The sequence below is a fragment of the Mustela erminea genome, chromosome 9, assembly GCF_009829155.1.
Source record: "Mustela erminea isolate mMusErm1 chromosome 9, mMusErm1.Pri, whole genome shotgun sequence".
Classification (NCBI taxonomy): Eukaryota; Metazoa; Chordata; class Mammalia; order Carnivora; family Mustelidae; genus Mustela; species Mustela erminea.
Window position 1 is genome coordinate 63,970,508 of NC_045622.1, and position 27,695 is coordinate 63,998,202.

Sequence of the window (27,695 nt, forward strand, 5' to 3'; positions counted from 1 at the left end):
AAGAGATCATACGTGCATACAAGTTGGGGAGGGGCAGAGGGAGAAGACTCCTCACTGAGCATGGAGCTTGATGCAGGGCTAGATCCCAGAACCCTGAGATCATGACCTGAGCCAAAGTCAGATGCTTACTGAGCCACCCAGGCACCCCTAATTTTTTATATTTAGAATAAATGGACAAAAACAAGACAAAATCTTTTGAGGTGGAATGGTAGTACCATCTAAGTAGTAGTGGAATTGTAATTCTAAATTGTGATAAACATTGTCATAGCTAAAGAATGTTTCCTGTTGGCTCTTTAATCTTACTATTTCAATATTAAAATATTAATACTTAAAAGTTTCTATCATCTGTAAATGTATTTATTTGAAATGTCATTTAGGCAATGGCTTTAACTACATATTAAGGCTCATTCAATAATTCTTCCCCTTCTGAAACCTGTCTTATTTGTTTGAACTAAATAAATATGTCCCTTTCTAGAAAAATATTCTCTTAGGCACTGCTGACCTACCATAAAAGATTGTTCTCATGTACTGTTAAATCTTTAAATAACTACCACATGCCAGCCACTTCACAATTGATACTGTGTAGCAAGTACTATCATCACATGTTTTATAGACTGAAAAACCAAGCTCAGAGAGGTTCACTAATATTACCAAAGACATATACCCAATAAGAGACAGCTGAAGAGGGGCACCTGGGTGGCTCAGTGGGTTAAAGCCTCTGCCTTCAGCTCAGGTCATGATCCCAGGGTCCTGGGATTGAGTCCCGCATTGGGCTCTCTGCTGAGCAGGGAGCCTGCTTTCCCTTCTTGCTCTCTCTGCCTGCCTCTCTGCCTACTTGTGATCTCTGTCTGTCAAATAAATAAATAAAGTCTTTTTTTTTTTTTTTAAAGAGAGATTGCTGAAGGACTAGTAGCAATGGAAGAAATGAGGACTTCAAAGCCTTGTGTTCAGAGGACTCTATGAGAGAAACATTGATGCAATTAGGCTGTGCCTGGGCTCCCTCACCTTCCAGGGGCCCTGACACAGAGACTTTGTCAGAAAAGCACACAGAGGGGAAGATTTCACTTTATTGTTACATCAATCTCACAAATAAACCCAACACAGCCAGAAATACTGAGCAGGTAAAAGTGCCAATGTAGAGGACTGGCAACAGAAGGAGGAAAGAATCCAGTTCATCTCCTCCATGTTTCCAGCCTGGAAAGATATTTCTATTACACAAAAGTCAGGGCAGCTGACACAATAAGTGATCCATTCTACAGACACTTTAGCTAAGGAATAGAAAATCTTACCAGGTGGGGTATGTGCAAGGCAAGGAAATAGAAAAGTCAGAAAACATTTTTTCCTCATATAACTCTGGCACAGATATACAAAATAACAAAAACAGTATTTTTCAAACTTCCTGTATTTGTGATGGACATCTAATAAGGAATGAGAGGGGTACTAGTTCTATAGGCTTACTTCCTGCTACTGGCCGTCTTCAGAACACAGTGTGGCTAGACACTTTCTTCCCCAATCCTGAGTCAGAGATGCCAGAGATAATTTTCTAGGATTCTGGGAAGAACTAACCTTACCTTTTCACCTTGCCAGCCCCTGAAAGGCAGATCAGGTACTCCCTCATGAATATCAAGGAGATATGGACTATCAGAACAATCAACTTGGCAGCATTTAAAGATTAATGAAGCTCAAGATTTCCCATAGCTGTCTTTAGACATTTTTAGGTATCTCTGTCAAGCCTGGGGTTTAAAGTACAATTATTTGTCTAGTGAATTCAAATGATCTGACTGCAGAGAGTGAGATTATGATACCATAAGCTCAGATCACCCCAACTGTTTCTATTCCAAAATTGGAAATTCAGTGACGGATTCTCAGAAGCCAAAAAGATCACTAAAGTTCATCTAATCATCCCTATGATGCCACAGAATCCTGAATTCAAAGGGCAGAATTAGTCACATCTTTCCAACACCTAAGAATTCCTGGCTTCACCTCATCTACATGGAATCCAAATAAGGATAAGCCAGGCCCAGGAACTTCCAACATGCCTTATTTGTGGCCAAGAGTCAAGGCTTGGAGTAGAATTTTCAACCTCAGGAGGAAGGGGTGAAGTATTTCAACTCAGCCTTAGGACAAGGAGCAGGCCAAATTGGTGCCATGATAGGTAGAGTAGGAGAGTGGAGAGGCCTCAGTGGAAAGGCACAGACCCCCCCCTCCCACTGCCCTGCTCAGGCAAAAAGGGGGTGAATTTGGAGGGGGCACTGAAGGCTGATAAGGTGCGATCACCCCTGCTAAAGTTTAGATATGACCTTCCCTGCTGTGGCTGTGCTTAGTTTTCCATCTTGCTTCCTCTATAAAGACTGAAAAGGGGGTTTGGGGGTGACCCAGGCTGCAGTATGGCTGCCTAGCTGTTCAAATGGGAGTCATTAAGTTCCTAGCCTTTAGGGAGCTTCTATAAGTCTAAAAACATTCAGAGTTCCAAAGAGTTGTTTGATAGAGGTGGGAGCTGAACACTTGACAAGATTGTTGGTGGGATCTGGCAATTCAAAATTCAAAGTGGGATCCATTAAATGATCGGAAAATACTGCTATGAACCAAGGGCAGGCTTGGAAATCTCATAAGAAGATATTCACAGCTGATTATTTTTCTGACTTCTCCATGTACTTCTATTACCAAATTGAAGGGGAGATTTCATTACAGGTATCTGTGTGCCTAAACTGACACCCCCCCCAAAAAGCTTTGAGACACTCCTGTGATCTCCAACATTATGAGAAGGGTCGAAAGACATTGCACAGCAGGAAAAAGTTGTCCTTAACACTGTCAGCTCTTGCCCTGCCTCTTTTCTTGAAGCAGAACAAGGCAGAAGAGTTTCCAACCTTCAGCTCCCTGTCTGGAAATTTCATTCCTGACCTCCAGCCCGGAAAGCTTTCCATAGGTAGGACTTCCCACCAACTGATTCTACTCAGTACTTCCTTCTATTCTGGATCTGCTTGGATTTTTTTCATCTCCTTTCCCTATTCCTGATCTTAGCTACTTGAGTCTGTGGCAGACAAATAATAGACTGGGCAGAAATACTGACCAGACCTTGGGGGTAAAAATGTTTAATAATGATCCCCAGATTATTTACCAAAGCCTTCAATTCCATCTCATAAAGTGATTAATGTTCTTCTGGCTGTGGTTCCTTCTCCTCCCGTCCAAGAAGTTCAGGTAAGAGGTCATCCCACTCATTTTTGCACCCTCAGGTTTTAGGTACCAAAATAAGGTCCTAGATGCGACAATTTGGGGCAGAGAATTTTAGCAGACTTAGCACATGGGAGGAAGGGCTACCCAGAACCTCCTGGCATCCATCTCCAAAGCAGATCCTTCCCCTACCTTGCCTTTTTAAAATCTTACCTCTTCATCCTCCTTCAAGGCCTGAACACAAAAGAAGCAGCATGGGAGAATGAACATAGCCTTGGCTTGTCAAGTCTGAGTTCTATGTTCCTCTGCCATTGACTTAGCATAACAGTTTACTTAATTCATTTGCCTCTCTGGACCTATAAATGAAAAATTGGACTAGATGATCTCTCTGGGCTTTTTCAGATAAACTTATTCTTGAGAAATCACGAATGAATTAGAAGAAATTCTAATTCTGAGACATAGGTATCCTGCACCTCTTTGAAACAGCTGGAGATAAAGGTCAGGTTCCTGTTTATTATACATTTTAACTATAGGAAAAGAAGCAAGTGTATCTATGGAGAAAGAGAACCTGGCAGCCTCTATACTAATAAAAGCAAATTCCTGAAAGAAGCAGAGAAGTAGGCCACAAGTGAGACCTGGCAGTGTCAAAAGGTCTATAAATTAAGTGATCAGAGGAGTAAAAAACAATGGCTATAACCAGATAAGATCTCTAAGCACGGACTAAAATCTAAAGAAGTCTGGGTGGGAAGGAGCCCCTGGAGCTTCTATTAGAGGAAAGGACTTGGTCCACAGCAAGTTGCTACTGCATTTGGTTCAAACCCAATTTTCTCAATCTGTCAACCTGGTATGTGTGCACACGTGCAGACATGCTGCAGTCTGTAGTTATGCTTCTGAAGTGCTGAAATGAGAAAGAAATAGAAGAAATGATACCAAATTCAAAGAAGTTAGGTTGAAGGCAAGTACAATTTTAGTTTAAAAGCTACTTATTTTCCCCACCACTCTGTGCAGTACCATCACTACTTATTCTGGAATGTGGGCTAGAGAGTTATTTAGGATGGTGAACTCTAGGGGTTGGGGATGGGTGTACTTGTGATAAGATTGAAGGACAAAGGCAAGACACAATCCAATATCCTGTGTGAGAACCCCTCCACTTAATGACAAATGGATTTTACTTGACCTGACCCATTTGGGCACTTACTTGTCTTCATTCAAGGAAACGGTCTCCACAAAAGGGATTTCTTCCTTGTCTGTCTTCCCCATGATCAGCCGGTGCTTATCCAAATTTATGATGCACTAAAAACAAGGGAGAATCACTGGTAACTGTCAGTGATCCCAAGGCCAATGGTCCATGTAAGAGGACCCCTGCTTCAGAAAGTAAGATTCAAAGGGAAAGTAGAATCAATCCTACCTTAAGGGATCGGAGAGTCTGAAGACCAAGGGACAAGTTTTTCTCATTGTCTTCTAAAAAAAAAATTAAGATCCAACTATTGCTATGCTGGGTTAGAAGTCAGCCTTACCACCGTTGGATTCCATCTCATCTTCCTTCCTTCTTTCCACTCATCCATCCATCCATCCATCCAATAAACACCTGTTAAGCATCTATTATATTAAGTAATTTTCCTAGATCATTATAGTTAAAAGGTAATAGAGCCAAGATTCAAACCTAGGTCTTTTAAACTCTAAAGGACAAAGGCCTTTAGATAAAATTCAGGAATCTTAAGTAGTCTGGAGTAGAGTACATAAGGGTAGTCAACAATTTAAGGCGAAGGAGTAAGGGGATCTAGCCCTCTACCTCCAACTAGGTCAGAGAAAGCTCTCAGGAGCCACTTTCACTGGCACACAAAAACATTTCTTGCTCCTTACATTTTTTTTAATCCTGAATTACACACTCTTTTTTCTTAGTGATTCCAAACATTTTTAGAAGAAGTTATATTTACAAGCATGAGATTTTAATGAGGATTTGGTGGAAGTAGGGAGGGCGTTTACAATAGGAGTCCATAGGTCCAGTTCTCAATTCTACTCACCAACCACAGCTGCTGCACAGTCCAGGCGGAGGGAGCCCAGTGTGATCACCAGGTGCTCAATCTGGCCCACTACTTTCAGATGTCGGGGTAGAGAAAGCTTCTCTCCTTCATGCTTGTGAGATCTGACATGCTCCTTGAGTCTGCACCAGAGAGGGAGATATCGGAATCCCCTTGGCAGAGGTTTCTGATGGAACTGGACAATGTATACAATACTACCCCACCCACACTGTTGCACTTTTCCAGGGATTTCCTGGGATTAATTTACCAAAAAAGGTGCTAGGGAGCCTATACTTCTTGCTTCAGAACTTTGTCCTACATATGCCAGGGGATACAAAAAAGCAAAAGATTCAGCTCCTCTTCTCAAAAAGCTATGTCTCTATCTGTACTGGTGAAAAACGACAGTTGATACACTCAGAAAATCCTATTCTGAATCTTAACATCCCCACCTATATGCAAGGCAATTTAGTTAACATGTCCTGTTACCCACTGTGGGTAAAAGATGTCAGAAAGGGCAGGAGTTTGTCCTAATTTTAGAAGATGCTTTTTGTTCATCATCTAATTTTCTCTTTGCCTTCTCTATTTCAGTTTATCCTCCTCAGTTAGTCCTCAGATATAAGATTAGTGGAAGCTGGTACTTATCTGGTAAGTGCACTGATATTGATATTGATACCAGCAAGGAGTATCATGGGGAAAGTCTTGATTAATTTAACTTGTCTCTGCAGGGGAGGAAGGAAAGGAACAGCACCCAGGTTTCACACAGTTATATAAGCAGATTGGAACAGCAAGCACCCAAGATATCATGGGTTGGTGGATAAAAACTTAATTATGGACTTTCTGTGCCAATACTTCTGCTTTACTCCATTTCCTCTCTTTTGGTGTTATAGCTCATCCAAAAGAAAAATAATTGCAGTTTTACAGATGGTTATTAATTCCTCTGGAACCATGGCAGACTGCTGCCTAATTATGCACCAGGACATTATTAGTCTTCCTGGAACCATCATGTTGCACTATATCTCATCTCTTCACCACATAAAAAAGCTCAGGATTCTTCCCACAAGAGCACTTGTGTCCTGGACTTCTCCTGCAAGCCTAAATAGCAATGTACAAAACCCACAGAGCCAGCCTCAAAGAGTCACAGTGGTGGTGAGGGGTGAGGACAGGGTAGAAACAAAAGGGAACAGATCAGGTAACAGAGGTCACTAATTATAAAAATCCAGCCTTGTTCAAGTCCTACTTAAGAGTAGTATGAGCATCTTGAAAGCAGCTTAGAATGAACCATTATATCTACCATAGAGATTGTTTCAATACAGAGATTAAGCTAGGGAATGATCTGTTGTTCTTAGGGCTAGAAAAGTGGAAAAGGACATTGGGTTGATCTTTACAATTCTGGGCTAGACCTTAGGGTCCAGCTAGTACTTAGGAGGGAAGAGAAGGAAGAAGACATAAAAGTACCAATTGACTGAAAAGGAGGAAAGATATAAAATGGCTTTCTCTGACTAAAAGAGGAAGAACCCAATTCTAGCTGTTACAGAACCAAAGACATTCAATATATGAGGTATCTGCCTCAAAGGCAATCCCCAGGAGGGACAGCAGTAAGACTTGCTTTTACATGTTCTTTACAGAGAGGAAAGGTTCTAAGAAACTATTAATCACACCTATGATGGTTTAGGCCCAGCAGCAATAGCAGTCCTATTCTAAGATCTGAATGACGCTTCCTCTGACAGGCAGTGTGACCTCCAGAAGGACCCTGAGTAAGCTAAGACCAACCACATCCCTGCTTTTACTCATCTGGGTTATACCAACAGGACTGCTCCTTCTAATTTGTTGTCTTTGCAGGGCATATATCAGGACCAGGGCATGGCTAACAATGAGCCAAGGATCTCACAGAGCCCAAAGGTCTTTGCTCAGAAATTAATAGGTGGGAGTTAATGGAAAATCTGATGCTTTCCTGGCTTGCTGATTTCTCCCAGGTGCCTGAGAATCCAGCTTATATTTGAACTCTGCATACTTTTCTTGAAACCTTGGTAGAGATCCTCACTATCTCTAACTTCAAAATAGATTCAGGCAAAGAGTGCATTAGCACCTGACTCCCACCCAGCACAAGTGGTTACTTACCCCAGTCTATCTACACAGGCTGAAGAGATGAGATTATATTGACAACCTGTGTCAACCAAGGCTTTCACATCTTTTCCAGCACACTGTGAAAAAGAAACATACTGCTCAGCAGGAGCCAGAGAAGCAAAACGGAAGGGTGTAAGCAGCAGATGTCACATGAAAGCAGGGCTGGAGGGCATCTCACAATTACCCGTTGGTAATGTCTCAGCTTTAACCACTGCTGAGTCTCCTTTTAGGAGCCTTTTCCCACTGAACCTAGAGCTGACAGAGGATCCCAAAGGACTTTCTGTATTTAATTCTATATACCAAGCAGCTCTTAATCGTGTGTGTACACGTGCGTGTGTGTGTCACACATCCTTTGCAAATCTAAAGAAAGTTTGGTCCTTTTTCCCATAAAGATGCACACACATAAAAATATTCCATACACTTCCTGTAAAACTCACTCATGAATTCTGTAAGACCCAAGTTCTATATACTTTGGAGGAGGGGGTACCACTATGGGAATCACAATGGGCCCACAACCTACTCTCCAGAAAACCCTGGAAAAACTATTCTCAGAACATTACCTGGCAAGAAACCAAAATCATGTCATCATCGTCAGACTTCTTTAGTCCCTCAGACTTCGTCTGATTCAGTTTGTTGGTCTTGGAGGCCCAAGGGACACGACTACTTCGAAGTTTAGACAGGTTGGTTTCCATGAGGCGCCTCTGCAGAATGTTATGAGGTTGCTTGAGGAATAGAAAGCAGAATATTCTTAGTGACAAGTCATTTCCCCATTTTCCCATTGTCCTCCAGGTGCCACAGAAATAATAAAGAAGCCTCACATAACTGAGCTCTACCTTTGCTTCTTATTTATTTTTCCTTCAAGCAGAGACTTCATTGGTAGTTTCAGTGCAGGTACTATAAATCAGTTTGTAACAGGCCACCTTGAATGAATCAAAGAGTAAGGTGGAACATTGGAAAATGTGGCTAGAGCCAAAGAATATTCTATGGTTAAAGAGAATTGAGGGACCCCTGGGATTTGGATTACCAAGGCCTGCTGTATTTCCTCCTCTTGCAAGGGCATTTCAGGAGAAAACTGACCCTAGTCTATGTGGAATAAATGTATCCTTCCAGGTAACTTATAGAAGAGGCAGTTCACTCTCACAGGCCAAAGAAACCTACCCAGTACTGGCTGTCAGAAGCTCTGCCTACTTCCATTTCAAGACTTACTTGAAGACTTGCAGTCTCTTCTTTTGGACCTAGTCTTCATATAACTTGGTGGCCTGACTCTCCTGTGGGCTGAGTAACCCATGAGGTGGTTGGGGTGGGAAGATAGGAATTCATATCCGCTGAGCAATCCTCCCAGGAGACACACTTTGGAACTTGGCAGAACCCACAGGAATAATCCCTACTAACATCTTCTGGACCTCAAGGAGTATAATGAAACTCTTGCCATATTCTTGATATCCATTCTCTCTCTGTCCAATGGGTCAAAAATTGGGAGTATAAAAGGGGCAGATACCAAGAAACAGGAGACTTAATTAGACTTTATATCTATGTCAAGATACATAATAGGATGCAGAATGAGGAATGTGAATTCAAGTCTGCTCTCTGACAGAACTTAGAGAATCCACAGAGCAGCGATATGCATGCTCTGCTCTTTCTACCCAAAGTGGCCTCTAGAAAATATAAGTTACTTCATGATAAGGACTTATTTGACCTGAGGAATATCTATACACAAGCATCTGATTCTCAGTTTGCAATAATATTTAAAATCTCTCAAAGGAAAGATTCCAAATTTCTATGTAACACATACCAGATGCCTCTCAATTTTAGGGGGAAGAAAATCACTCTTAGAAGCTCAGAGTCTAGAATTTTCCCAGGAAAGGGGGCAGAACTGGATAAGGTCTCCATTATCTACCACCTTACAATTTCTGAGGAAGAATGGAGTCAGAGCCATGACTCACTGTAACCCTGGTGAGGCGAAGAAATTGATTCCCAAAATACACAGATTCTTGGCAAAGCAGATTCTAAATTAGTATCCTTGGGAAAAGGAGAGAGAGAGGCACTTAAGAGAAAATGAGAGCTTCTTAACTTGGTAAGGAGCTAGAAGAAGTGCTAACTCTGTCAGATTTCTTTGGAGAATGATTTGCTCCTCAAAAGAAACAAATTCTTCATTCTTATCTCTCTCACTAATAAGGCTGGATTCCTAGCTCAAGTCATATTAAAGCAGGGTGTTTGCTTCTGTCAAGTCCACACTCAGCAGAAACAACTGAATTTGTACAACTGTAAGCGGAACTTGTAGAACTGAAGATTAGAAAGGACTTCAAAGGCCAATAAATGAAAGCCCTCACTGAAAATTTGGGGCTTCCCTTCCACATCAGTCTTGCTGAACACAGCTTTACTTCTCTACTCCTAATCTTCCAAAGGAGTCTAATCATCATTGGACAGATGAGGCAAATGAGGAAAAATCTGAAATTATTTTCCTTGAAGTCATTTGTCTTCTAAATTTTCCTCTTCCTCCTCAGGTTATAAAACATACTCAAAGTTCTCATATACTGGGGAGAAAACACATAACCTTAGACTCTGCCTCCTCAGCTCCTCTAATTACACCCTTGTCTTAAATGGTCATCTTTTAAAGAAGCCAAACATTTCCTGATATCCTTCACTGAAATTACTTCTGATCCTACAACATCAATAAAAATCTCCTAATTTCCAGATCTGGTAGATATTTTTCAGTCTTCATTTTCCTTAACTTCTCTAAGGCATTTGACCCTGATGACAACTCCTGTATTTGTTCTTTTCTTTAGTAATCAAAAAAGTATCAAAAATAATATGTTCAGTGAAAAAAATTCAAGATTCACTGAAGTATATAAAATCAAAAGGGAAGGCCTCCCAACCTCTCAACCTTTTCTCGGTCCCACTCCCTACAAATAACCACCCTTAAATTTAGAAGTATGGGGCACCTGTCTGCCTTCAGCTCAGGTCATGATCTCTGGGTCCTGGGATTGAGGCCTGTGGGTTCACTGCTCAGTTGGGACCCTGTTTCTCCCTCTCACATTCCTCCTGCTTGTGTTCCCTCTCTCCCTGTCTGTCTCTCTCTCTCTGTCAAATAAATACATTAAGTAAATAAATGAATAAATAAATAAAAATTTAGAAGTATATCCTTCCAAAACTTTTTGTACATTTACAAACATATACAAAATAGGATTATACTATAACACTGTTCTAAAATTTTCTATTTTAGTTTAATATATGAAAGACATTTTTTTCTATGTCAGTACATATAATTCTCCTTGTTCATTTTCACAACTAAAAGTATTGATAGTACAGGAGTTGAAAATTCACAGCTGATAAACCCATATGAACCTCAGGAATATTTTTCTGTGGTCATTTTATTATGCTGACATGTGTAACTGCACATTTACCTCTGCCCCCAACCAAAATTTCACTAAAATCAAAATCAAGGAGTAAGAAAGGCCTAAACATACAAGAGCAAAAAGAAAAAAAGAAATAAAACAATAACAAAAAGGAGAAACAAAAACAGACAAAATTTTGGAATCTGAGAAGCAAAAAGGAAAGTGAAAACTGATCTAAGAGTAAAGAAAACTAAGTGCTTCACACCATTCTACTTCACACAATGCTAGAGTGGCGAAGATTGCCAGTTGTTTGCCAAAATCTGTGTTCTCCTATTCTTACTGTATAAATACCTAGATTTTGTTTTCTAGCCTTCTTTGCAGTTAGGCATGGCCAGAAGACTGAGTTCTAGCAAAGAGAATGTGAGGCGAAGTGACATATACCACTTCAAGACTTGACCCATAAAAGTGTTCTGTGAACACTCCTCCATTCTTTTCCTCTTCTGACTGGTTAGAATGAGATGACCCTAGGGGTAACCTCCTTGGAGGTCACATGTTGGAGACAGAAGAGCCACTGTCAGCCTAGGTTGCTAAGTGACTACATGGAAGAGGGCTCTCTTGCTGACCTATTAATACTGTTACTTAAGAAAAATGAACTATCATGTTTGAGCTATTATATATTTTGGGGTTTAGCTGTAAAAGCGGTTTTCCTATTCAAACTAAAACTCTGAAAAGGCTGAGGAGTTAGGGTTATTAGAACTTCTACTGTTAGAGTGTGGGAAATAGATCAGTATAAAGTCTGCATAAAATTCCTACTTGACCCAGACAACCAGGAAGTACGCCAAAAGTTTATTCTTTTTGAAATAGTAACTCAGAAAACTCTGGTTGGTTAATAGTTTGTCTAAGCTTAGCAATTATGTACTGTCAGATTTCTAGAACAGCTAAGGGTGAGGATAGAGTGCCATACTAAGCTAGAGCTGAAGGATATGGGTTTAAGGATTGAAAAAATCCTTCATATAATCCTTTCATATAATGAAAGAAAAAAGATCCACAACAATATCTCACATCACTATGAATTTTTGAAATATTATGAGTGACACAGATTCCAAAAGATTCTAAGGAAAAAAAGATGATCCAAATACAAAATATTAGGAAACAGAGTGGCATAGGACAATTCAACGGTATTAATGAAATCTAGAAGACAATGGAATACTACTTTTTTTAAAAATCTGACAGAACATAATTTCTTAACCTAGCCAAACTATAAATCAAGACTCAGGAAAATTAATTCCCAATCATTCTCAAGAAGCTACTGAAAGAAATGAGGGGAACCAATGAACAAAGAAAAAATCATAGGGTTCAAGAATAAAGGACCCAACAGAAAAGAGAAGCAAAGGACATTCTGAGAATGGCCCTGAAGGAAAAATCTAGGATATAGAATGTGTAGCAGGCCTTGAGAGCAACCAGTACGAAATGAAAATTGGAGGATGGAGGGCTCAAGGAAGGATGTCTCCAAGAAAAAAGAGACGGATCTGCTACATCATCTACAGTTTTAGGGTTCCTGGAGATTTAAATTTTACATAGAAAATAACTAGGCAATTATTAATTTTGAGAAAAAGAAATACTTGCATGGGAAAGGAAATATATAGTACATCATTTGAGCCAGCTGTGAATAATATGAATATAGTCATAATAACATAAGCAGTAAATGCTGATTGGACCCCAAACAGCTATTTAACAGAATATCGGTATAATAGAAGAGAGGACATGATAAAGAGGTTAAGAGAATTAAACCCTTACCTATTATAATAGAAAATCAATAGATAATGGTAAAATCAATAGGTCAAGAAATAGTAGTACCACCATTTACCTAGATATATGGAGATACCTAGCACAAGGAACAGTCAAAATTTTTTTAAAGTTTTAAATTATAGACATACTTTTTTAAAAAAAAGATTTTATTTATTTATTTGACAGACAGAGATCACAAGTAGGCAGAGAGGCAGGCAGAGAGAGAGAGAGGAGGAAGCAGTCTCCCCACCGAGCAAAGAGCCCGATGCCCGATGCGGGGCTCAATTCCAAGACCCTGGGACCATGATCTGAGCTGAAGGCAGAGGCCTTAACCCACTGAGCCACCCACGCACCCCTAGACATACGTTTTTTATAAAAATAAATATGAAGTAAAAAAGTACATCCCACATCTTAGGAAAGTGTTCAGTCACAAGAAAAACGAACTTACAATGACTTAAATGGAGGTGTATTTTTTCTCACGTAACAAGAAGTCTGGAGGTAGGCAAATGTTAGCAATAATTCAGCAGTTTAACAGTTTCAGGGCTACTGTCTCTGTACTCTTGGATATCCCCTCATGATCATATGATGGGTGCCCCAGCTCCAGGTATTACATCCACATGTAGGAGGAAGGAGGAAGGGACTACATGCCATCTATCCCTTTTATCAAGAGAGCAAAAGCTTTCTCAGAAATCCCCTCAATATTTTCCCCAAATCTTTCTTGGTCAGAATTCTCATGGCCAGTCTTAACTAAAAGGGGGTTGGGAGAGAATCCAGCTTTTCTAATCTCTATAGAGGAATCAGGCAGATAGAAAAGGGCTGAGAATGGGCTATGATTTAGCTATCCCAGTTATCAGCCAAATCATGCAAAGACCAAAGTGTGTGTGTGTGTGTGTGTGTGTGTGTGTGTGTGTACATACAATGTAACTTAGGCAGGTATAATGCCAGCTCAGCCTTATAACCACCTTGGCACATATTTTCTTTCATCTGCCTTACTTTGTGCATTTTATTTTATTTTCAAGTATTTATCTTCTAGTTACTTAACACATACAGTAAAATTGGTTTCAGGTGTAGAATTTCATGATTCATCACTCACATATAAAACACCCAGTGTTCATTGCAATATGTATCTTCCTTAATACCCATCACCAATTCAGCCCACTACTTTCTGCATTTTAAGACAGCACATTATTGGGCCATCTGGGTGGCTCAGTGGGTTAAGCCTCTGCCTTCGGTTCAGGTCATGATCTCAGGGTGCTGGGATTGAGCGCATCAGGCTCTCTGCTCAGCAGGGAGCCTGCTTCCACCTCTCTCTCTGCCTACTTGTGATCTCTGTCTGTCAAATAAATAAATAAAATCTTTTTTAAAATACAGCACATTCTTTGTAGACATTTGAGTTTTTGGTACAAATACACCTCAATTTAATTACTTAAATATTTTTTTAAGATTTATTTATTTGACAGACAGAGATCACAAGCAGGCAGAGAGGCAGGAAGAGAGAGAGAGGAGGAAACAGGCTCCCTGCTAAGCAGAAAGCCCGATGCGGGGCTCGATCCCAGGACCCTGGGATAATGACCTGGCCCGAAGGGAGAGGCTTTAACCCACTGAGCCACCCAGACGCCCCTAATTACTCAATTATTAATGGACATTTAGATTGTTTCCACATGTCTATCATTAGAAACAATACTATAGTAAAACTCAACATTCCATTTCATTGACACTCTCCTCACTGGCTTCTAAAAATCACCTTTCTGTCTATTCTCCATCTCTTTTACCAGTTCCTCTGCCTCTGCTCATTTCTTAAATCATCACTCTGTCTCTGGTCCTTTTCTCATTGTACATATCCTTTCAAGGCAACCTTATCTACTTTCATTGCATATGAAAAGATGATTTTTTAAAGATTTTTTTTAAAATTTATTTTACAGAGAGAAATCACAAGTAGATGGAGAGGCAGGCAGAGAGAGAGAGGGAAGCAAGCTCCCTGCTGAGCAGAGAGCCTGATGCGGGGCTCGATCCCAGGACCCTGAGATCATGACCTGAGCTGAAGGCAGCGGCTTTAACCCACTGAGCCACCCAGGCACCCCTGAAATGATGATTTTTACGATGATGATTATCTCATGCCCAGACCTCACTTTTGAGTTTCAGATGCACAGATCGAACTGCCACTTTGAATTTTCCACTTAGACATTCCATGTACTTTCAAACTTAACTTGTCCCACTGATCTTTGCCACAAAACCTGCACTTTCTCCCTTATTCCCAATCTTGGTGAACGAAACTCTGCCTCTTTAACATCTTATATTTCTCTAGCCATTTCTACCATTACTGCTAATTCAAGCAATCTTCTAAAAAATTACTTTCATGGTCTCCTTACCCTACAGTTGTTCTCTTGTCAGCTATATTGAACACAAAATCTTCAATTTAACATTTAAGATCTTCCACTAACTAGCCACTCATCTTCCTTCCCAACTTACCTCTATTTCTCCATGAAATCTTTCTACTTTTTTTTTTTTTTTTAGGATTTTATTTATTTGACAGGGAGAGGGCGAGCACAAGCAGGGTGAAAGGCAGAGGCAGAACCAGGCTCCCTGCTCACCAGGGCTACTTTCAGAAAAATGACCAGTTGTCACATACTACCCTGGGCAAATCGCTAATCTTGCTAGGCATTACTTTTCTCAGGCCTTGCTTTCTTCATCAGTAATAAAATAAGTTTGAACTCCAAAGTCCTGTTCACTTCTAGCACTCTGGATTATTCCCTTTCCACCAACTTGTAAAATGGCACCACCATACACCCAACCATTCTTTTCTTTTCTTTTTTTAAAATTAAGATCCTATTTGTCAGAGAGAGAGAGCAAGCACAAGCAGGGGGAGCAGCATCCCAGGGAGAGGATTGGCATCCCAACACCCATCCATTCTTGATTCTTTTCTTTCCCTAACACTCCCTCCCAAAGTACTATTGTTGCTTCCTCTAAAACATATCTAGAATTGATCTACTTCTCCCCATCTTTACCTCAAGTCTGATCAAAGCCACCATCACCTTTTTTCTTGCATACTTACAGAAAAGTTTCAAAGTTTGTTAGAGCTTAAAAATGCAATGTATGGATACCTGGGCGGCACAGTTGGTTAAGTGTCTGTCTTCTGCTCAGGTCATGAACCCAGGGTCCCAGGATTGTGCCCTGCAGGTCAAGGAGCTTGTTTCTCCCTTTCCTGCCCCCTACTTGTGCTCTCTCTCAAATAAATGAGTAAAATCTTTTAAAAAAATGCAATGTAACTTTAGTTGTCCTCATCCTCTAAGTTTTATTTTAAATAATGCAATTTTAAAAAAAAATTTGAGGTACTGGGGCGCCTGGGTGGTTCAGTGTCTAAAAGCCTCTGCCTTCGGTTCAGGTCATGATCCCAGGGTCCTGGGATTGAGCTTCTCATCAGGCTCTCTGCTCTACAGGGAGCCTGCTTCCTCCCCCTCTCTCTGCCTGCCTCTCTGCCTACTTGTGATCTCTGTCTATCAAATAAATAAACAAAATCTTAAAAAAATTTTTGAGGTGTAATTACATTATACATACATTATATTAGTTACAGGTATATGACATAATGATTTCATGTTTATATATACTGCAAAATGTTCACCACAATAAGTCTAGTTAATATCCATAACCACATATAGTTACAATCTTTTTCTTTTCTTATAATGAGGACTTCTAGATCTACCCTCTTACCAAATTTCAAATATGCTGTACACTATAACTACAGTCATCATGCTGTGCATGATAGCCCCATGGCTTATTTTTTTTATAACTAGAAGTTTTTACAATTTGACCACCTTCATCCATTTCACCCACCTGCCCTCCAGCAAGCACCAATCTATTCTCTGTATCTATGAGCTTGGTTGTTGTTTTGTTTTTCAGATTCCACATATAAATGAGATCATACGGTATTTGTCTTTCTCTGTCTGACCTATTTCACTTAGCATAATGTCCTCATGGGCATCCATGTTGTCAAAAGTGGCAAGATTTGATTTTTTTTAAAGATTTTATTTATTTGACAGAGAGAGATCACAAGTAGGCAGAGAGAGAGAGGGCAGCAGGCTTCCTGCTGAGCAGAGAGCCTGATGCGGGGCTCGATCCCAGGATCCTGAGATCACGACCCAAGCCGAAGGCAGCAGCTTAACCCACTGAACCACCCAGGCACCCCAAGATTTGATTCATGGCTAAATATTATATACAACATACACAGACAGACACACAGACAGACACATACACACACACCACATTTTCTTTGTCCATTCATCCACAGATGGATACCTAGGTTGCCTCCATATATATATTTCTTGACTCGTCATTTCTTATCTGAACTGCAAAAAACTCCTACCTCGTTTTCTTCCTCTTTTCACTCTTCTTCCAACTCATTCTCTACATAGCAACCAGGGTGAGTTTTTAAAAATGTAAGTTAGATAATACATTCCCTTACTCAAAACTCCTCAATGGCCTCTTACTGTTCTTTGAACAAAATTCAAACTTCTTACCATGGTCCATATGGTTCTGCATCATCTGATCCCTGTCCATTTCTCCAGCCTCTATCTATATACCATATACTTGCCACACTCCCTTTGTTCATCCACACCTCCTTGCTCAAAAACTTTCTCATTCCAGTGCTTTTGCACTTGCTATTCCCTCTGAAATGTTCTCCCACTAACACTTCAAATAGTTAGCTTGCTCTCATCAGCTCAAATGTCACTTCATCAAAGATATCCTTCTTGCCTATACTATTTAAAGTGGGTACCCCACCACTTTAGTTATTAACATATCCCACTGTTTCTTTTGTAACGATTATAAATTATTTTGCTTATTCACCTGTTTACTATTTTACTCCCCCACTAGATTGTTAATTCCACAAGGGCAGGGACCTTAACTGTCTTGATCACATCTGTATCCTTAGCTCTTGATACAGTACCGAACAAACAAATCTCTACTCTTTACTTCTTCAAAAACCCTTTATTGATTAACATCATCTAGTTCTTTCTTTCAGAATCCCTATACTTACTCATTATATAATTTGTACTACCTACTTTCCCACTCCTTGACTATTGCTTTGTAAATTTACTTAAGTAGTTTATGTTTATTGAAATATCAGCTTTCTAAGAACTGTCTTCTATTTTCCTGATGTCCTTCAAAATACACATTAGTAATTAGCTAGAAGGGTACTATAGGTACTCTGGTAACCTTTTGGACATAATTCGCAAGTCATCCTCCTGACATGGATCTTGCTTTATGCTTTACCTCAACAAGGTAACTACTAACCCAAGCAGTTCCTGGTTCTCTACTGTTCCTGAAATGTGGCTGCTAAACTTTAACCAGGGCTTAGGCATCTAAACTTTAGCAGTAAGCACAAATGTGCCGCCTTCGTTATCATCAGGAGTTTCTGAAGGAAATGGGCTCTGTGGGCAGTACTGTATTCTGAGTAGAAATAGCTGAGGTTCCTCAATCTGGCACCCAATATGCTTAAATATCTCTACTAATCAGGCTGTAGCGTGGGAAGAAAAGTGAGGTGAGAGGAAGTAGATTATAATGCAAGAATGCCACAAAATCATGATTTGAGCAAGAACTTCTAAGGCCACTTTCTCAATCCCTTTACCTATCTGCACTGAACCCAGACAGAATCAAACTAATGGAGTTTTGTGATCCACAGAATAGACCAGACTGGAAAACAGGGGAAATGACACAAGTCTACCTTCTTTGTAGCATTTACTCCCAGAGGAGAAACCCAACCTTTCTACCCACCAATACAACCACAGCTAGAACCACTTAGAAATAGGGGTTAGCAAATATGGTCCACAAGCCAAAGCCAGCTTGATGCCCATTTTTATAAATAAAGGTTTACTGAAGAAAAACCAACCCCACTCATTTACTGTCTATGGCTGCTTTTGCACTATGATAGCAGAGCTGAGTAGTTGAAACAGAGACAGTTTGCACTGAAAAGCTGAAAATAGTCACTCTCTGGTCCTTTACAGAAAAAGTTTGCCAACCCTTGCTTAGAGTAGTGTTTAAAATATGTGCTTTACAGAATTAGACCTATAAATACAGAGAACAAATTGATGGTTGCCAGAGGGGATGGGGTGGGAGGGGTGAGCAAAATGGGTGAAGAAGTGAGAGATATGGCCTTCCAGTTGTGGAATGAATATGTCATGGGAAGAAAAGGCAAAAAAAAAAATGATATTGTAATAGCGTTGTATAGTGAAAGATAGTAGCTACACTTGTGGTGAGCAAAGCATAACCTATAGAGAAGCTGAATCACTATGTTGTACATCTGATACCAATGTAAAATTAGTGTCATCTATTTTCAAATAAAAAATTAAAATTAAATCAATAAAAATAAAAAATAAACTGTTGAGAGAAAACTACACCAACCTCAAAATCTATACCTGCTAATTATCCTTCAAAAGTGAAGAAATAAAGCCTGTCTCAGAAAAACAAAAATTGAAGAAATTTGTTGCTAGTGATGTGCCTTCCAAGAAATATTAGAGAAGAAAATGATATAAGTCAGAAAACTGAATCTCAATAAAGACAGCAAGACCACTGTAAAATCAATAAGTGAAGCTAAAATAAAACCTTCCTTCTTATTATTCTTAATTAATGTAACAGATAACAGTGTTTTCAAAATATTAACAGCAATAATATATTTGATTACATATGGATCTACTCATCTTAGTGATGCTCAAGACAAGCTTCATATGTAAGTTCCCTTTGCTTATTAAACTTGTCAACTATCAATAAATTGAAATAAATTAAGAAAAATAACAAAATAAAATACATGCTTTAGAGTCAAAGTTGAGTTCAAGTCAGTAAAAACTTTGTAGGTATCTATGAGGATTAAATGAGATATCCATATGGAGTACTTAACACTGTGTCAGGTACACAGTAAGCACTCAAATGTTGCTAAGTATATGTCTGTGTGTGTGTGTGTGTATTTAAAACTCTCACAGTCATCCTAAAATTGAAACTGATTACCATTCACCTTTTTTTTTTCTTAAAAGGACATGAAATCATCCTATTCCATTTTAGTCCTTATTTAAAGTTTGTAGATAAACATGTATTCCTAGCTGACTCTCATTTCAAGTCTAATATATATATCTATCAGGTCTTAGAAATCTAAAAGAGGCACCAGTATCTGTGCCTTCTCTTCTTCTCTCATACAACATGTGACCCATTCTACCTGCTGGAAACACAGACAGGTTTTCTCTGGGTTTACAGTTGCTCAAAAACACGTGAGGCTGTATCTAAAGCAGGCTGTCATACTGTGCTAGACCTTCTGTGTGACCCACAGATATGTTATTTCAAAGAGAAGGGCCTTATTCCTGATTGTTTTCTGCTTTGTGGATTGGTCCGAGACAGTGGTTTCTCAGGTGCCCATGGTGGACTGCATTTTTGTTAGGAAGTGTTCACACATAGGCAGGGACTGAACCAGATAAACTGTTAAGTTCTTACTCTGAGGTTCTACAGGGCACACTCTTGCAATAGCCTCCTCTCTGTAACATCTCATAGTTGGCTGACTCACCATGAAATGATGAACCTGTAATCAAATGCTGATCTCCATCACTATTGTACCATTGGGTTAGAGTAATCACTTATTTCTCTGAGCTCCTCTAATGCTTATTGACTGTAAGACCTGGCAACTAGCATAAACTTCCTGGTGGTGTTATCTATTTTCTTGTGGACCGGTCTACTCAACAGCTACACTGGCTTAAGAGATACTCCAAACTCAACTCATTCAAAAATCAAATTCCTGATTCTTATTCCTTATCCCTAATCTGCTCTTCCTGTAGTCTTACCCATTTCAGTAAATGGCAACTTTATTGTTCCAATTGTTAGATCAAAAACCTTAAGGTCATTTCTGATTACTCTTTTTTTTTAAGATTTTATTTATTTATTTGACAGACAGAGACAAGCAGACAGAGAGGCAGGCAGAGAGAGAGGGGGAAGCAGGCTCCCTGCTGAGCAGAGAGCCCGATGCAGGGCTCGATCCCAGGACCCTGGGATCATGACCCGAGCCGAAGGCAGAGAGACTCAACCCACTGAGCCACCCCCTGATTACTCTTTCTTTCAGATCCTTAATCTAATCTGTCAACTAAACTTATCAGCCTACCTTCAAAATATATCCAGGGCTTTTCCCATCCCTTTCACCACCGTCATACTGCTCTGAGCCACCTTCATCTGTCAACTGGATTACCATATAACAGCCTCCTAACCAGTCTCCTTGCTTCTACTCTTGCCCCTCTTCAGCCTAATCCACACAGTAGTCTGAATAATCTTTTTATAAAATAGGTCATGTCATGTTACCCCTCTGCACAAAGTCTTCTATTGGTTTCCCAAAATGGATTAAAAGCCAATATCTGTATAATGACCTATAAAGCCCTGAGTGGTCTGGCCTCCCACTACTCCTCTGATATTATCTCTTATCACCCTCCACTTGCTCATTCTGTCCTGGCCACAATGACCTCACAGTTTTTCAATCACATCAGTTCACTGACACTTCAGGCCCCTGTGCTTTCTGTTCCTTCTGTCTAAAACATTCTTTCCCAAGATATTTTGCTCTCTGACTTCCTTCAGTATCTCCTAAAATGTAATCTTATCAGAGAAGCCTTCCCTGACTACATTTTATGAAGTAAGTTTGCACTCCACCTTACCCTGGCATTGTACTCTCTATTCTCCTTATCCTGGTTCATCTTCTCCACAGCACTTATTGCTACTTGTTATATTACATATTTACTTGTTTTTATTTTCTGCCTTCTCCTCTCACAACAATACAAGTTCCATTAGGACAGAAACTCCACTTTGGTTCACTATTGTATCTTTTTTCTTTTTTAGGATTTTATTTATTTATTTGACAGAGAGAGAGAGAACACAAGTAGGCAGAGTGGCAGGGAGAGGGAGAAGCAGCCTCTCCGTCGAGCAGTGAGTCCGACAGAGAGCTCGATCCCAGGACCCCAGGATCATGACCTGAGCAGAAGACAGATGCTTAATTGACTGAACCATCCAGGTGCCCCATGTTCACGATCATATCTTTAATGCTTAGACTACTGACCAACATGTAATAAGCATTCAATAAATATTTGTGAAATAAATGAATGAATCTATCCTGTCCTTCCCCCTAATCTATATAAACTTCTCATAGAAAGAAACTTTACTATCTTCTTTGTGGTCTGAGCACCTAGCACTGTATCCTGAACACAGTTAAGTGTTCAAATAATGTTTCCTATAATTAGGACACAATAATGGCTCTGGAAATCTTCAGTTTGCACCAGATCCTGGTATTATATTGGTATTTCATGCTCCTCTTCTAAAGCTCCAAAGTTCTCTGATTCAAAACCTGTGGTATTATAGATGACTTGTGGCATTCTGATCAGGTAGATCAGATACTCAGAGTACAGAGCTAGTTATTTCATGGTCAGTTTGCTTTGCTGTGTTCCATAATCCTTGCTCTAGCATCCATTCCTAATTCTAGTGAGAATTCTAAAGCATTTGGCTATAAGCACAATCAATCATAGATAGGAAAGAAAAATGCTCTCTCTATTCCTGGACAACTAAGGATGTGGCCTGATGGTCAGTAATATTATCATACAGGGAAAACATCATGAGAGGACTGGTTTGTTTTTTGTTTTGCTTTTTGTTTTGGGGGGGACAGGACTAATTTTTTTTGCATTTTTTTACACATACAAATATTTATTATTATGAGCTTATTTTAAAAGTATCGTCTGCTACTATTGAGAGATACAACTACAATAAGAAAACAAAACAAAAAACCCCACTTGATTTTTCAGCAAAAATATTCTGGACTTGGTTCATTCTCAAAAAGTCTAAAATAACTTAGTCTCATAGTGAAGTAATGTTATGTTATTTGTGTATAAGTACTATTTACTTTTTTTTAAATTTTTTATAAACATACAATGTATTATTATCTCCAGGGGTATAGGTCTATGAATCACCAGGTTTACACACTTCACAGCACTCACCATAGCACATGCCCTCCCCAATGTCCATAACCCCACCCCCCTCTCCCGACCCCGCTCCCAGCAGCAACCCTCAGTTTGTTTTGTGAGATTAAGAGTCACTTATGTTTTGTCTTCCTCTGATTCCATCTTGTTTCATTAATTCTTTTCCTACCCCCCAAACCCCCCATGTTGCATCTCCACTTCCTCATATCAGGGAGATCACAGGATAGTTGTCTTTCTCGATTAACTTATTTTGATAAGCATAATACCCTCTAGTACCACAGGACTATTTTTTTTAATATCAAAAATACCATTTTTCATTTTCGTAAAACTTTTTCAGTAATACTGTTTGATATTTATTAGGTAGAGCTGAAACCAAGAAGTGAGGCTCTCATGTTGCTGGTGGAATATAAACTGACCAATTCTATAGGAAAGCAGTTTGGCAATGTTTCCAAAGTGATGAGACTGTTTTTAAAAATCAAAATCCCTACCTCAATGAAAAGAACATTTATGAAACTGATAGCTAAGACAAAAGAAATTACAAGAACCAAAACTCCAAGAGTGGAGATTTTTTCCCCCAGCTTCATCAACTTTTAAAAAAATAATAAATCACATAAAATATTACTCATATCTCTGAATTTGCTTCTTAATCTAATACAGAAAAAAAGCCATCACAAAATGGAAGGATAAGCAAAATAAGATAATCAGACATAAGAAATAGGATTAATATCCACACTAGACTTTGTAGTAGCCAACTACACACAAATAGGAATAGGACAAATGTACTCCCCTGGGGCCAACAGAAGACCACATCTGATTGCCTATGAATGCTTTCTGCTAATCCAAACAAAAAGTTGGAGGCTGGTATCAAATAGTGCATGTTACAGAAACAGCATGGTAAAGGTAGATAATTCATAAAACCAGGAGTATAATTCTAATATAGGTCAGTAGTGTGAGGAAAACAACCCAGTCTTCTCCACTGGCACAAACCCCAGAGTCAATTAAAACTAATTTGTCCTCTATTTCTGTACCATCAGCAACAACGAATACCTAATTTGTCCTTTCACCCTATCTCCCTCTGGTGCCATCCATTCCTTTTTCCCTCTTCCGTTAGTTTGCACTACAGACGTATTCAATCAGTTTTGGTACCCTCAGAATTTCACTTCGGTGAGAGGAAATTGAGTCAACACTGGTCTGTATTACCAGATGTATCCATGAAGTAAAGCGATCTGGTCCTTATAAGGTTATTTCTTAGATTGTACTGAGGCAGCAACATCAGTTCTAAGAGAGCTTAATCATGTCACCACACCTCAGTACTCACAGCTTTCCTTTCCCTACCTCAATCTGCCTTGGTTTCTGTGACCTGTTCTAGCTCTTCTGTGCAATAATTTGCACATTAAGGGTGTGAGGACAGTGAGAAAGGGATATCAAGTCCATGGCAATGGTGGGGATGGAGGTGGGGAGGGAAAGTGTGAACCCCAATTCAGCGTCTCACAGTAAACCGCTGTGCATCAGACCTATGGCAATAACTTGCTTAAGGATGCTTCCTCATTCCAGCCTACTGCCTGTTTTATATTATCAGCTCCTGTGTGGCTCAACTGACACAGACTGGAGTCAGAAGAGCAGATGGAACTCTTCCTACACAGGATGAAGTAATATAAGGAATGCTAAGCAGAAGGATAGAGTGGTAGTTCCTCAGGGCCAGGGAACTCTGAAAGCCCAAGACAACCAAACGTCAACCATTTCTTAAATCCAGTCTATGGGGAAGAAAAACGTTCCACACTTTACTTCTTTTCCTAAATACTCCCTCTTTACTCATTCCCAAGGCTTCTAGGAACTAGATTATTTTGATCTGAAGATAGGAAGACTTAGATCTGGTTTGCTAAATGAAACGAGACTACTTTAAATTGAAAGAAGGGAAAAAAGAGAATTCTCTTTTCTAGGAATGTATTTCAGTCACTCACCACTCTGAGTTAGCATAAATTAGATTGACTATCCTGTGACTTTAGCAGGAAAACTACCTCTGGGGGGAGCGGGGGAAGTGGGAACAGAGCAAAATAGCTGGGTAGCCAACCCCTGCCCAAAAATAACTAAAATTGGGTGCCTGGGTGGCTCAGTAGATTAAGCAGCTGCTTTGGGCTCGGGTCAGGATCCCAGGGTCCTCGGATTGAGTCCTGCATCTGTCTCCTTGCTCAGCAGGGAGCCTGCTTCTCTCTTTCCCTCTGCCTGCTGCTCCCCCTGCTTGTGCTCTCTCTCTCTCTTTCTTAAATAAATAAATAAAATCTTATAAAAACAAAACAAAACAAAAATAACTAAAATTGGCCGCTCCTGGTGCTGCTTGTGTGCTCGTTCGGTGCGGACCTGGTACCTCTTTTGTGAAGCGGCAGCTGAGGAGACTCCGGCGCTCGCCATGGCAGACGAAAAGCCCAAGGAAGGAGTCAAGACTGAGAACAACGATCATATTAATTTGAAGGTGGCGGGGCAGGATGGTTCTGTGGTGCAGTTTAAGATTAAGAGGCATACACCACTTAGTAAACTAATGAAAGCCTATTGTGAACGACAGGGTTTGTCAGTGAGGCAGATCGGATTCCGATTTGATGGGCAGCCAATCAATGAAACAGACACACCTGCACAGTTGGAAATGGAGGATGAAGATACAATTGATGTGTTCCAGCAGCAGACAGGAGGTGTCTACTAAAAAAGGAACCTGCTACTTTACTCCAGAACTCTTCCTTCAGACCAAGAAGACATTCTCAATTAGAAAGCCGCAATTTGGTTCCACCACATCCTGACTACTACAGTATAGTTTTCTCTATTCTTTCATTTTCCCCTTCCCCATTCCTTTATTATACATAAAGTAACTGTGTATGTGCACAAGCATATTGCATTTTTTTTAACTAAATGGCCAATGGTATGTTTTGATCGACATCAAATGGAGATGGGATGGGGGAAAATATTGCTTCTGTGAAAATCCCCCCCTCTCCATTAGTGGCATGCTCAGTCGGCTCTTATCTTTATATTCCAGTAATTTATTTTGCTCTCACTGTTTAACAAAAAAAAAAACCAACATAAAAATCCTTGCATACCTTGTTCGATTGGAGAATTTTAATGTTTTTCATTTATCATTGTAAAACCAAGGACAATTTTATAACTTTTTTGTACGTAGCTGTTACATGTAGGGCAATCTGTCTTTAAGTAGGGATAAATTACTCTAAAAGAAATGAATCCTAGATAGTTTTCCCTTCAAGTCAAGTGTCTTGTTGTTTAAATAAACTTCTTGTTTAAAATGAAAAAAAAAAACTAAAATTATTTTTTTATCAAAATGGGGGAGGGCAAATCTAATATTAGTATCTGTCATTAGAGATACTTTTTAAAAAAGGAAGTAGATTCAGAAGTTCTTCATCATCATCTGGGGTTTTAAATGGCAATTTCAGTGAACCAGGTGACACCATTCCTCCTTCCCTGCCAAATTAAATATTCCAAAATCTCAAAAAATACTGAAAAAATTGTACAGAGCACCTACCTCATTTGAACGACATTTAACTAATGCTTCACAAGTTATTGCCCAGATGCATAAAGTGATTGTGAAATTCGAGAAAACTACAAGACTCCAGATAGGGGCACCTGGGTGGCTCAGGTGGTTTAATCAGCTGTCTCTTAATTTCAGCTCAGGTCATGATCTCGGGGTCCTGGAATGGAGCCTGTGTTGGGCTCCACAATTAGCAGGGAATCCTCTCTTTCTCTCTCTCTCTGCCCTTCCTCCCTGCTCTTGTGAGCTCTCTTTCTCTCATATAAATAAATCTTTAAAAAAGGAAAAGAGGGGCGCCTGGGTGGCTCAGTGGGTTAAAGCCTCTGCCATCAGCTCAGGTCATGATCCCAGGTCCTAGGATCAAGCCCAGCTCAGGTCATGATCCCAGGTCCTAGGATCAAGCCCCGAGTCAGGCTCTCTGCTCAGCGGGGAGCCTGCCTCTCTGCCTACTTGTGATCTCTGTCAGTTAATAAATAAAATCTTTAAAAAAAAAAGAAAAGAAAGAAAAAGGAAAAGAAAAGAAAACTTCCGATAAAACCACAAAGCTAAACATATATTTGCCCCAGTACCACTACGGTGACTGAAGGATGAGTCAAATATGGTTCTTCAGTGACCCTGGACCACCCACCCTCCCCTGTAGAGGACAACATGGTCTTTGAACCCAGACCTCCAGTCCTAGAGTTCCTCCTTCTTAAGGCAAAGAAAGACCCTGCCAGAAAAAAAGCTTGCACCAGCTCCAGCTCCAGACGTTAACTGGTCAGTGAGATGGAGCAGCTGGTTTCCTTTATTCACTCTTTGTGGGTAGGGGAAGAGATGAGATTGCCAAAGAGATGTTTGGGGTTCAAGAAACCTCCTTCACATTCGACCCTTTCCCCCCACCCACTCTCACCCCAGGATGGAAGGTTAAGGCAGATAAGCCCAAAATCAAACGGAAAAGTTGATTTTGCATAGGGAGAAAAGGATTTAACAAAATCATCTGGGTATGGTGACTGCCAAGAGACCACCCCCTCCCCATTCCCACTTCTATCTCTCCTTCCCAAACCCATTAGGAATCACCTCTGTCTGGGTCACTGGACCAAGCAGCCCGGCCAAGCGAGGCTCAATCAGGCAATCAGATTCGGTACTACGAGTAAAAATAACGGGAAAGAAAGGCGACTACAGGGCCAGACGGCAGGGCAGGGTCTCCTACTCGAGAGGAGAGAAGCACGAAGGGAAGAGGCAGAGCGGAAGGCAGAGCAAGCTGGTAAAGCTACGACGGAATCCCGAGGGAAAGCGAAGCAGGGAGATGCTGGTTGGAGAGGAATTCGGAACAGCAATAGCAACAGAGAGGACAGCGCCAGGAGGGGGCGGGAGCGGGGGCCTGGCCGGTGACTCAGTGAAAGCGGCCAAGGGCGGGCCCCGGGAGAGGCACAGCGCGAAGGTGACCGGCCGCCGCGCGCGGGCATCCCGAGGCGGGCACGGCCGCGGGGGCTCACCGTGTCCTTGGACGAGCCCAGCTTCTTGAGACCGTCCAAGGGCAGCAGGTCGGCGGAGTCCTTATGAATGAACTGCACGGCCTGTTTCATCCGGCGCTGCTGCCGCAGCGACGCCGCCTCCCGCATGTCCGTCTCCTTGCGGCCGCCCTCGCTGAGGAGCCCTGAGTAAAACATCGCTGAGGCGCCCGCGGCCCAGCGTCCCCGGTTGCTCCGCGCTCACCCGCTACCCTCAGCCTCGAGCTCCTCCAGCGCCGCGAGAGCCGCGCGCCGAGCAT

The 27,695-nt window shown here is 40.6% G+C and overlaps 2 protein-coding genes across 2 annotated transcripts; one reads left to right on the top strand and one right to left on the bottom strand.

Moving 5' to 3' along the window:
- Window positions 1-887: 887 nt before the first annotated feature.
- NRIP3 (nuclear receptor interacting protein 3) lies at window positions 888-27,695 on the bottom strand. Its single transcript, XM_032357958.1, has 7 exons — window positions 27,421-27,695; window positions 7,877-8,038; window positions 7,311-7,393; window positions 5,196-5,335; window positions 4,580-4,632; window positions 4,370-4,464; window positions 888-4,069 (listed from the first exon to the last, which is right to left on the bottom strand). The coding sequence occupies exons 1-7, from the start codon at window positions 27,592-27,594 to the stop codon at window positions 4,054-4,056; spliced, it is 723 nt and encodes a 240-aa protein (XP_032213849.1). The 5' UTR covers window positions 27,595-27,695; the 3' UTR covers window positions 888-4,053.
- Window positions 24,744-25,506, top strand: LOC116598716 (small ubiquitin-related modifier 2-like). Its single transcript, XM_032357959.1, has one exon. The coding sequence runs from the start codon at window positions 24,827-24,829 to the stop codon at window positions 25,112-25,114; it is 288 nt and encodes a 95-aa protein (XP_032213850.1). The 5' UTR covers window positions 24,744-24,826; the 3' UTR covers window positions 25,115-25,506.

What these genes read in the sequence shown, in the direction of transcription:
- LOC116598716 (XM_032357959.1), top strand. Translation starts at nt 24,827, where the DNA reads ATGGCAGACGAAAAGCCCAAGGAAGGAGTCAAGACTGAGAACAACGAT.
- NRIP3 (XM_032357958.1), bottom strand. Translation starts at nt 27,594, where the DNA reads ATGTTTTACTCAGGGCTCCTCAGCGAGGGCGGCCGCAAGGAGACGGAC. An exon ending in TGATTTTGGTTTCTTGCCAG is followed by an intron (nt 7,394 to 7,876) that starts GTAATGTTCTGA and finishes TCTTTTTCACAG; the next exon opens with TGTGCTGGAAAAGATGTGAA. An exon ending in CTGTGCAGCAGCTGTGGTTG is followed by an intron (nt 4,633 to 5,195) that starts GTGAGTAGAATT and finishes TTTTTTTTTTAG; the next exon opens with AAGACAATGAGAAAAACTTG.